At 62.5% G+C, this 9,630-nt stretch overlaps 8 protein-coding genes across 8 annotated transcripts; all 8 read right to left on the bottom strand.

The window, feature by feature from the left end:
- Window positions 1-620: 620 nt before the first annotated feature.
- LOC121876365 (secreted effector protein EspF(U)-like) lies at window positions 621-1,238 on the bottom strand. The gene has a single exon (XM_042381436.1). It carries the CDS (start codon window positions 1,236-1,238, stop codon window positions 621-623), a length of 618 nt encoding a protein of 205 aa, XP_042237370.1.
- Window positions 1,239-1,597: 359 nt separating this feature from the next.
- On the bottom strand, window positions 1,598-2,407 carry LOC121876364 (vegetative cell wall protein gp1-like). The gene has a single exon (XM_042381435.1). The coding sequence runs from the start codon at window positions 2,405-2,407 to the stop codon at window positions 1,598-1,600; it is 810 nt and encodes a 269-aa protein (XP_042237369.1).
- A 720-nt stretch (window positions 2,408-3,127) lies between these two features.
- Window positions 3,128-3,469, bottom strand: LOC121876363 (keratin-associated protein 16-1-like). The gene has a single exon (XM_042381434.1). It carries the CDS (start codon window positions 3,467-3,469, stop codon window positions 3,128-3,130), a length of 342 nt encoding a protein of 113 aa, XP_042237368.1.
- A 131-nt stretch (window positions 3,470-3,600) lies between these two features.
- On the bottom strand, window positions 3,601-3,930 carry LOC121876362 (allergen Asp f 7 homolog). Its single transcript, XM_042381432.1, has one exon. It carries the CDS (start codon window positions 3,928-3,930, stop codon window positions 3,601-3,603), a length of 330 nt encoding a protein of 109 aa, XP_042237366.1.
- Window positions 3,931-3,941: 11 nt separating this feature from the next.
- On the bottom strand, window positions 3,942-4,355 carry LOC121876361 (keratin-associated protein 16-1-like). The gene has a single exon (XM_042381431.1). It carries the CDS (start codon window positions 4,353-4,355, stop codon window positions 3,942-3,944), a length of 414 nt encoding a protein of 137 aa, XP_042237365.1.
- Window positions 4,356-4,979: 624 nt separating this feature from the next.
- LOC121876360 (lysine-rich arabinogalactan protein 19-like) lies at window positions 4,980-5,378 on the bottom strand. The gene has a single exon (XM_042381430.1). The coding sequence runs from the start codon at window positions 5,376-5,378 to the stop codon at window positions 4,980-4,982; it is 399 nt and encodes a 132-aa protein (XP_042237364.1).
- Window positions 5,379-6,112: 734 nt separating this feature from the next.
- On the bottom strand, window positions 6,113-6,856 carry LOC121876358 (extensin-like). The gene has a single exon (XM_042381429.1). It carries the CDS (start codon window positions 6,854-6,856, stop codon window positions 6,113-6,115), a length of 744 nt encoding a protein of 247 aa, XP_042237363.1.
- A 1,135-nt stretch (window positions 6,857-7,991) lies between these two features.
- Window positions 7,992-8,939, bottom strand: LOC121876357 (vegetative cell wall protein gp1-like). Its single transcript, XM_042381427.1, has one exon. The coding sequence runs from the start codon at window positions 8,937-8,939 to the stop codon at window positions 7,992-7,994; it is 948 nt and encodes a 315-aa protein (XP_042237361.1).
- Window positions 8,940-9,630: the final 691 nt, after the last annotated feature.

The following is a 9,630-nucleotide window of genomic DNA, read 5'->3' as shown; positions in this document are numbered from 1 at the left end:
AATTGGCTTTACCAGGGTTAGCTATAGAATTATCAGGTCGGAAGAGAGGAGGAAAAGAGGGAGTGCAGAAGTTATTACAGATGTTTTTAGTTAAGGACCAAAAGGATTTACAAGAAGAAGAGTTAGTCAGGTCAGCGGTCTTTATTTTTATACAATTCCCCTTGGCCCTACGAAGAATAACCTTACAACGGAGGTTAGTGGCACGTGTAGCGTGAGGGCTGTCAGGTGTGGGTATCACGTGTTGCGTGAGGGCTGTCAGGTGTGGGTGGCACGTGTTGCGGGAAGGCTGTCGGTGTGGGTGACACGTGTTGCGGGAGGCTCTGGGTGTGGGCGACACATGTTGCAGGGAGGCTGGCAGGTGTGGCTGGCACATGTTACAGGAGGATGGTAGGTGTGGCTGGCACATGTTGCAGGGAGGCTGAAAGGTGTGTTGGCACATGTTGGGAGGCTGGCAGGTGTGGCTGGCACATGTTGCGGAAGGGGCTGAGGTGTGGCTGGCACATGTTGCGGGAGGGCTGGCAGGTGTGGGTGGCACGTGTTGCGGGAGGCTGTGGGGTGTGGGTGGCACGTGTTGCGGGGAGGGCTCTCAGGTGTGGGTGGCACGTGTTGCATGAGAGCTGTCAGATGTGGGTGGCACGTGTTGTGGGAGGGCTGTCAGGTGTGGGTGGCACGTGTTGCAGGGAGAAGCTCTCAGGTGTGGGTGGCGTGTTGCAGAGAGCTGTCAGATGTGGGTGGCGTGTTGCAGGGCTGTCAGGTGTGGGTGGCACGTGTTGCATGAGGGCTGGCAGGTGTGGACGGCACATGTTGCGGGAGGGCTGGCAGGTGTGGCTGGCATATGTTGCGTGAGGCTGGCAGGTGTGGCTGAAGCATGCTACAGGAGGGCTGGCAGGTGTGGCTGGCACCTGGGGTGCAGGAGCTGGCAGGTGTGGCTGGCACAAGTTGCGGGAGGGCTGGCAGGTGTGGCTGGCACAAGTTGCTGTAGGGCTGGCAGGTGTGGCTGGCAAGTTGCGGGAGGCGCAGGTGTGGCTGGCATATGTTGCAGGAGGGCTGGCAGGTGTGGCTGGAACATGTTGCAGGAGGGCTGGCAGGTGTGGCTGAAACGCTATGCTACAGGAGGGCTGGCAGTGTGCCTGGCACATGTTGCGGAGGGCTGGCAGGTGTGGCTGGCACAAGTTGCAGGAGGCTGGCAGGTGTGGCTGGCACAAGTTGCGTAGGGCTGGCAGGTGTGGCTGGCACATTTTGCAGGGAGGGCTGGCAGGCGTGGCTGGCACATGTTGCCGGGGTGGCAGGTGTGGGTGGTACATGTTGCGGAAGGGCTGGCAGGTGTGGCTGGGATATGTTGCGGAGGGCTGGCAAGTGTGGGTGGCACGTGCTGCGTGAGCTGGCAGGTGTGGGTGGCACGTGTTACAGGGAGGCTGGCAGGTGTGGCTGGCATGTTACTGGAGGCTGTCAGGTGGGCGGCACGTGTTGCGGGAGGCTGGCAGGTGTGGCTGGCACATATTGCAGAGCTGGCAGGTGCGTTTTGGGAGGGCTGACAGGTGTGGGTGACTGTGCCGGGAGGCTGGCAGGTGTGGCTGGCACATGTTACTGGAGGCTGTCAGGTGTGGGTGGCTTTGGGAGGCTGACAGGTGTGGGTGACACATGTTGCAGGAGGGCTGGCAGGTGTGGTGGCACATGTTGCAGGGAGGGTTGGCGGGTGTGGGTGGTGTAGTAATTGAGGGCTGTCAGGTGTGGGTGGCATGCTGCAGGAGTGCTGGCAGGTGTGGGAGGCACCTGCTGGGGAGGGCTGGCAGGTGTGGGTGCACGTGCTGCGTGAGGCTGGCACGTGTGGCTGGCATGTTACAGGAAGGCTTGCAGGTGTGGCTGGCACATGTTGCGGAAGGCTGGCAGGTGTGGCTGGCACATGTTGCCATGGGCTGGCAGGTGTCGCTGGCGTGTTGCGGAGGATTGGCAGGTGTGGCTGCTGCATGTGGCAGGAAGGCTGGCAGGTGTGGGTGCGCATGTTGCCGGAGGGCTGGCAGGTGTGGCTGGCACATGTTGCAGGAGGGCTGGCAGGTGTGGGTGCACATGTTGCGGGTGGGCTGGCAGGTGTGGCTGGCACATGTTGCAGGAGGGGCTGGCAGGTGTGGCTGGCACATGTTGTCAGGAGGGCTGGCAGGTGTGGGTGGCACATGTTGGAAGGGCTGGCAGGTGTGGGTGGCATGTTGCGGGAGTGCTGGCAGGTGTGGGTGGCACATGTGCATGGAAGGCTGGCAGGTGTGGGTGGCACGTGTGACAGGAGGGCTGGCAGGTGTGGCTGGCAATATGTTAATGGATCGCGGTCAGGTGTGGGTGGCACGTGTTGCGTAGGGCTGGCAGGTGTAGGTGGCACATGTAGCGGAGGAGCTGGCAGGTGTGGGTGGCACATTCTCGTGGAAGGGCCTGGCAGGTGTGGGTGGCACGTGTTGTGAGGGGGCTGGCAGGTGTGGGTGGCACGTGTTGTGGTAGGGCTGGTGTGGGTGGCACGTGCTGCAAAATGCTGCGGGTGGGGAGGCAGATGCTGCAGGTGCTGGCAGGTGTGGATGGCACGTGCAGCAGGTGCTGGCAGGTGTGGGTGGCACGTGCTGTGGGAGGGCTGGCAGGTGTGGGTGGCGTGTTGCGAGAGGGGCTGGCAGGTGAGGACGGCACATGTTACAGGAGAGGCTCTCAGGTGTGGAGCAGCTGTGCTGCGGGAGGGGTTGGCTGGTGTGGCTGACACATGTAACAGGAGGGCTGGCAGGTGTTGGCTGGCACATGTTACGAGAGGGCAGGTGTGGCTGGCACATGTTGCAGGAGGGCTGGCAGGTGTGGCTGGCACATGTTGCCGGAGGGTGGCAGGTGTAGCTGGCACATGTTGCGGGAGAGCTGGCAGGTGTGGACGTCTCATGTTACGGGAGGGCTCTCAGGTGTGGGCAGCACATGTTGCAGGAGGGCTGTGGCTGGCACAAATTACAGGAGGGCTGGCAGGTGTGGCTGGCACAAGTTGCAGGAAGGCTGGCAGGTGTCGCTGACATGTTATGGAAGAACTGGCAGGTGTGGCGCACATGTTACAGGGCACTGCAGGTGTGGCTGGCACATGTTGCGGGAGGGCTGGCAGGTGTGGGCGGCACTATGTGCAGGGAGGGCTAGCAGGTGTGGCTGCACAAATTGCAGGAAGAGCTGGCAGGTATGGCTGACACATGTTACAGGAGGGCTGGCATGTGGGCGGCATGTTGCAGGAGGGCTGGCAGGTGTGGCTGGCACATGTTATGGGAGGGCTGGCAGGTGTGGCTGGCACATGTTGCAGGAGGGCTGGCAGGTGTGGGGGGCACATGGTGCGGAGGCTGTGGTAGGTGTGGCTGGCACATGTTGCAGGGAAGGCTGGCAGGTGTGGCTGGCACATGTTACAGGAGGGGCTGGGCAGGTGTGGGGGGCACATGTGTGCAGGGAGGGCTCTAAGGTGTGGGGCCATGTTGCAGGAGGCTGGCAGGTGTGGACGGCACAAGTGCAGGAGGGCTGCTGGGTGTGGCTGGCAGATGTTGCAGGAACTCTCAGGTGTGGCTGGCACATGTTGCAGGAGGGCTGGCAGGTGTGGACAGCATGTTACAGGAGGGCTCTCAGGTGTGGGCAGCACATGTTGCAGTAGGGCTGGCATGTGTGGACGGCATGTTGCAGGAGGCTGGCAGATGTAGCTGGCACATGTTGCGGGAGGGCTGGCAGGTGTGGGCACATGTTGCAGGGAGGGCTCTCAGGTGTGGGCGGCACATGTTGGGAGGGGCTGGGGTGTGGCTGGCACATGTTGCGGGAGGGCTGGCAGGTGTCGGCGGCACATGTTGCAGGAGGGCTCTCAGGTGTGGGCAGGCACATGTTGCGGGAGGGCTGGCAGGTGTAGCTGGCACATGTTGCAGGAGGGCTGGCAGGTGTGGGCAGCATGTTACAGGCTCTCAGGTGTGGGCGGCATGTTGGGAGGGCTGGCAGGTGTGGCTGGCACATGTTATGCAGGAGGGCTGGCATGTGGGCACATGTTGCAGGAGGAGGGCTGGTAGGTGTGGCATGTTGCAGGGAGGGCTGGCAGGTGTGGGGGCACAGTGCAGGGAGATCTCTAAGGTGTGGGCAGACATGTTGCAGGAGGGCGTGGCAGGTGTGGCTGGCAGATGTTGTGGGAGCGCTCTCAGGTGTGGCTGGCACATGTTGCAGGAGGGCTGGCAGGTGTGGACGGCACATGCAGGAGGGAGGCTCTCAGGTGGACGGCACATGTTGCGGAGGGCTGGCAGGTGTGGCTGGCATATGTTGCAGGGAGGCCTGGCAGGTGTGGCTGACATGCTACGGGAGGAGCTGGCAGGGTGTGCCTGGCACATGTTGCAGGAGGGCTGGCAGGTGTGGTGGCACAATGTTGTCGGAGGGCTGGCAGGTGTGGGTGGCACATGTTGCAGGAGTGCTGGCAGGTGTGGGTGGCGCGATGTTACAGGAGGGGCTGGCAGGTGTGACTGGCATGTTAATGGATCAGGTCAGGTGTGGGTGGCGTGTTGCGGGAGGCTGGCAGGTGTGGCTGGCATGTTGCGGGAAGGCTGGCAGGTGTGGGTGGCTTATGTTGCGGGGCTGAGCAGGTGTGGGTGGCACATGTTGCGGGTGGGCTGCAGGTGTGGCTGCACATGTTGCAGGAGTCTGGCAGTGGCTGGTGTCGGAGGGCTGGCAGGTGTGGGTGGCAATGTTGCGGAAGGGCTGGCAGGTGTGGGTGGCACATGTTGCAGGGGTGCTGGCAGGTGTGTGGGTGGCAGGTGTTACGGGGCTGGCAGGTGTGGCTGGCACATGTTGCAGGAGGTCTGGCAGGTGTGGCTGGCACATGTTTGGAAGGATCTGCAGGTGTGGCTGGCACAATGTGCCGGAAGGGCTGGCAGGTGTGGCTGGCACATGTTGCGGGAGGTCTCCAGGTGTGGCTGGCACATGTTGCAGGAGGGGCTGGCAGGTGTGGACGGCTCATGTTACAGGAGGGCTGGCAGGTGTGGACGGCACATGTTGCGGGAGGGCTCGTAAGGTGTGGCTGGCACATGTTGCAGGAGGGCTGGCAGGTGTGGACGGCTCATGTTGCAGGAGGCTGGCAGGTGTGGACGGCACATGTTGCGGGAGGGGGCTGGCAGGTGTGGCTGGCATGTTGCAGGAGGGCTGGCAGGTGTGGGGCACATGTTGCAGGAAGGCTGGCAGGTGTGGCTGGCACATGTTGCAGGGAGGGCTGGCAGGTGTGGGGGCACATGGTGCGGGAGGGCTCTCAGGGCAGCACATGTTGCAGGAGGGCTGGCAGGTGTGGCTGGCACATGTTGCAGGGAAGCTGGCAGGTGTGGCTGGCACATATTTACAGGAGGGCTGGCAGTGTGGGGGCACATGTTGCGGGAGGGCTCTCAGGTGTGGAGCAGCACATGTTGCAGGAGGGGCTGGCAGGTGTGGACGGCACATGTTGCAGGAGACTCAGGTGTGGGCGGCACATGTTGGGAGGCTGGCAGGTGTGGGCGGCATGTTGCGGGAGGCTGGCAGGTGTGGCTGGCAGATGTTGCAGGAGGGCTGGCAGGTGTGGCTGGCAAATGTTGCAGGAGGGGCTGGCAGGTGTGCCTGGCACATGTTCAGGAGGGGCTGGCAGGTGTGCCTGGCACAATGTTGCTGGGGGCTGGCAGGTGTGGGTGGTACATGTTGCGGAAGGGCTGGCAGGTGTGGGTGGCACATGCTGCGGGAGGGCTGGCAGGTGTGGGTGGCACGTGTTACGGGAGGGCTGGCAGGTGTGGCTGGCACATGTTACTGGAGGGTGTCAGGTGTGAGCAGCACGTGTTGCGGAGGCTGGCAGGTGTGGCTGGCACATGTGCGAGGGCTGGCAGGTGTGGGTGGCACGTGTTACAGGAGGGCTGGCAGGGTGGCTCTCACATGTTAATGGATCGCTGTCAGGTGTGGGTGGCACGTTTGCAGGAGGCGGCAGGTGTGGTGGCACATGTTGCGGGAGTAGAGGTGTGGGTGGCACGTGCTGCAGGAGTGCTGGCGGTGTGGGAGGCACTGCGGGAGGGGCTGCAGGTGTGGGTGGCACGTGCTGCGTGAGGGCTGGCAGGTGTGGCTGGCACATGTTACAGGAAGGCTACATGGTGGCTGGCACATGTTGCGGAGGCTGCAGGTGTGGCTGGCACATGTTGCCGTAGGGCTGGCAGGTGTCGCTGGCACGTGTTGCGGGAGGGCTGGCAGGTGTGGCTGGCACATGTTGCGGGAGGAAGGCTGGCAGGTGTGGGTGGCACGTGTTACAGGGAGGGCTGGCAGGTGTGGGTGGCACATGTTGCGGGAGGGCTGGCAGGTGTAGGTGGCACATGTCGCGGGGCTGGCAGGTGTGGGTGGCAGGTATTGTCAGGGGCTGGCAGGTGTGTGGTTGGCGTTTGTGGAGGCTGGCAGGTGTGGGTGGCACGTGTTGTAGTGAGGGCGGGCAGGGTGGAGGTGGCACGTACTGCGGGAGGGCTGGCAGGTGTGGATGGCACGTGCTGCGGGAGTGCTGGCAGGTGTGGGTGGCACATGTTGTGGGAGGGCTGCAGGTGTGGGTGGCACGTGTTCGCGACGGCCGGCAGGTGGCTCTCCATGTTAATGGATCGCTGTCAGGTGTGGGTTGCTGTTGGGAGGCTGACAGGTGTGGGTGCTTATGTTGCGGGAGGGCTGGCAGGTGTCGGCACATGCGAGGAGGCTGGCGGGTATAGGTGGTACTTGTTAATGGAGGGCTGTCAGGTGTGGGTGGCACGTGCTGGGAGTGCTGGCAGGTGATGGAGGCACGTGCTGCGGGAGGGCTGGCAGGTGTGGGTGGCACGTGCTGCGTGAGGGCTGGCAGGTGTGGAGGGCACATGTTGCGGGATGTCTCTCAGGTATGGGCAGCACATGTTGCAGAGGAGGGCTGGCAGGTGTGGCTAGCACATGTTACAGGAAGGCTTGCAGTTGTGGCTGTTCATGTGCGGGAGGGGTGGGTGTGGCTGGCACATGTTGCGGAGGGCTGGCAGGGTGTCCTGGCACATGTTGCGGGAGGGCTGGCAAGTGTGGCAGGCACATGTTGCGGGAGGGCTGGCAGTGTGGCTGGCACATGTTGTCGGAGGGCTGGCAGGTGTGGGTGGCACATGTTGCGGAAGGGGCTGGCAGGTGTGGATGGCGTGTTACGGGAGGGCTGGCAGGTGTGGCTGGCACATGTTAATGGATCGCGGTCAGGTGTGGGTGGCACGTGTTGTTGGAGGGCTGGCAGGTGTGGGTGGCACATGTTGCAGGAGGCTGGCAGGTGTGGGTGGCACATGTGCGGAAGGGCTGGCAGGTGTGGGTGGCGGAGTGGTGGCACGCTTTGTGGGAGGGCAGGTGTAGGTGGCGTGTTGTGGTAGGGCTGGCAGGTGTGGTTGGCATGCTGGGAGGCTGGCAGGTGAGGGAGGCACGTGCTGCGGGAGGGCTGGCAGGTGTGGATGGCACGTGCTGCGGGGTGCTAGCAGGTGTGGGTTGGCATGTTAATGGAGGGTTGTCAGGTATGGGCGGCACGTGTTGCGGGACGCTGGCAGGTGTGGGTGGCACGGGTGGGCTGGCAGGTGTGAGTGGCACATGTTGCGGGAGGGCTGGCAGGTGTAGGTGGTACATGTTAATGGAAGGCTGTCAGGTGTGGGTGGCACGTGCTGCGGGAGTGCTGGCAGGTGTGGGAGGCACGTGCTGCAGGAGGGTTGGCAGTTGTCTGTGGCACGTGCTGCGTGAGGGCTGGCAGGTGTGGGGGGCACATGTCGCTGGAGGTCTCTCAGGTGTGGGCAGCATGTTGCAGGAGGGGCTAGCAGGTGTAGCTGGCACAAGTTGCAGGAAGGCTGGCAGGTGTGGCTGACACATGTTACGGGAGGAGCTGGCATGTGTGGCTGGCACATGTTACAGGGCTGCCAGGTGTGGTCGGCACATGTGCAGGAGGGCTCTCAGGTGTGGGCGGCACATGTTGCGGGAGGGCTGGAAGGTGTGGACGGCACATGTTACGGGAGGGCTCTCAGGTGTGGCTGGCACCTGCTGGGAGGCTGGCAGGTGTGGCTGGCACATGTTGGCGAAGGGCTGGCAGGTGTGGCTGGCACATGTTGCGGGAGGGCTGGCAGGTGAGGCTGACACATGTTGCTGGAGGCTGACAGCTGTGGGCATGTTGCGGGAGGAGGAGCTGGCAGGTGTGGGTAGCACATGTTGCGGGAGGGCTGACGGGTGGCCGGCACATGGCAGGAGGCTGGCAGGTGTGGCTGGCACATGTTGCGAGGCTGGCAGGTGTGGCCAGCATGTTGCGGGAGGCACAGCAGGTATGGCTGGCACATGTTACAGGAGGGCTGGCAGGTGTGGGCAGCACATGTTGCAGGAGGGCTGGCAGGTGTGGGTGACACGTGCTGCGGGAGGGCTGGCAGGTGTGGGTGGCACATGTTGCGGGAGGGCTGGCAGCTGTGGGTTGCACGTTTTACGGGAGGGCTGGCAGGTGTGGGTGGCACGTGTTGTGGGATATCTGGCAGGTGTGGCTGGCATGTTGTGGGAGGGGTGGCAGGTGTGGGTGACACGTGCTGCGGGAGGGCTGGCAGGTGTGGGTGGCACGTGCTGCGGGAGGGCTGGCAGGTGTGGGTGACACGTGCTGCAGGAGAAGGCCTGGCAGGTGTGGGTGGCACGTGCTGCGGGGAGGCTGGCAGGTGTGGGTGGCACGTGCCGCGAGCAGGTGTGGGTGACACGTGTTGTCGGAGGGCTGGCAGCTTGGGTGGCACGTGCTGTGGGAAGGCGCTGGCAGATGTGGGTGAAGAGCTGTGGGTGGGCTGGTAGGTGTGGGCGTGTTGCGGAGGGCTGGCAGATGTGGGTGGCACGTGTTGTGGGAGGGCTGGCAGGTGTGGGTGGGAGCCGAGGGAGGTTGGCAGGCTTAGGTGACATGTGTTGACAGAGTTAGCAGGAGTAGGAGACATGTGTTGACAGAGTTAGCAGGCGTAGGTGACATGTGTTGGCAGAGTTAGCAGGAGTACAGAGACAAGTGTTGGAAGAGTTGGTAGGCGTGGAGACATGTGTTGACAGAGTTCGCAGGCGTAGGAGACAAGTGTTGGAAGAGTTGGCAGGCGTAGGTGACATGTGTTGGGAGGATTGGCAGGCGTAGGTTACATGTGTTGACAGTGTTGGCATGCGTAAGAAACATATTTTGGAAGAGTTGGCAGGCGAAGGTTACATGTGTTGACAGAGTTCGCAGGCGTAGGAGACAAGTGTTGGAAGAGTTGGCAGGCGTAGGTGACATGTGTTGATAGAGTTGGCAGGCATAGGTGACATGTGTTGACAGAGTTGGCAGGCGTAGGTGACATGTGTTGGAAAAATTGGCAGGCGTAGGTGACATGTGTTGATAGAGTTGGCAGGCATAGGTTACATGTGTTGACAGTTTGCAGGCAGGAGACATGTGTTGGAAGAGTTGGCAGGCGTAGGTGACATGTGTTGGGAGAGTTGGCAGGCGTAGGTGACATGTGTTGACAGAGTTGGCAGGCGTAGGTAACATGTGTTGACAGAGTTGGCAAGCGTAGGTGACATGTGTTGTAGAGTTGGCAGGCGTAGGTGACATGTGTTGACAGAGTTGGCAGGCGTAGGAGACATGTGTTGACAGAGTTGGCAGGCGTG

This window comes from Homarus americanus, unplaced genomic scaffold (genome assembly GCF_018991925.1).
Source record: "Homarus americanus isolate GMGI-L3 unplaced genomic scaffold, GMGI_Hamer_2.0 scaffold34921, whole genome shotgun sequence".
NCBI lineage: Eukaryota > Metazoa > Arthropoda > Malacostraca > Decapoda > Nephropidae > Homarus > Homarus americanus.
This window is presented reverse-complemented; position numbering and strand designations above follow the sequence as displayed.

Excerpts from the sequence above, each read along its gene's own strand:
- LOC121876365 (XM_042381436.1), bottom strand. The coding sequence starts at position 1,238 with ATGTGCCAGCCACACCTGCCAGCCCTACGCAACTTGTGCCAGCCACAC.
- LOC121876364 (XM_042381435.1), bottom strand. The coding sequence starts at position 2,407 with ATGTGCCACCCACACCTGCCAGCTCCTCCGCTACATGTGCCACCTACA.
- LOC121876363 (XM_042381434.1), bottom strand. The coding sequence starts at position 3,469 with ATGGCCCCACACCTTAGAGCCCTCCCTGCACACATGTGCCCCCCACAC.
- LOC121876362 (XM_042381432.1), bottom strand. The coding sequence starts at position 3,930 with ATGCTGCCCACACCTGCCAGCCCTCCTGCAACATGTGCCAGCTACACC.
- LOC121876361 (XM_042381431.1), bottom strand. The coding sequence starts at position 4,355 with ATGTGCCAGGCACACCCTGCCAGCTCCTCCCGTAGCATGTCAGCCACA.
- LOC121876360 (XM_042381430.1), bottom strand. The coding sequence starts at position 5,378 with ATGTGCCCCCACACTGCCAGCCCTCCTGTAAATATGTGCCAGCCACAC.
- LOC121876358 (XM_042381429.1), bottom strand. The coding sequence starts at position 6,856 with ATGTGCCCTCCACACCTGCCAGCCCTCACGCAGCACGTGCCACCCACA.
- LOC121876357 (XM_042381427.1), bottom strand. The coding sequence starts at position 8,939 with ATGTCTCCTACTCCTGCTAACTCTGTCAACACATGTCACCTAAGCCTG.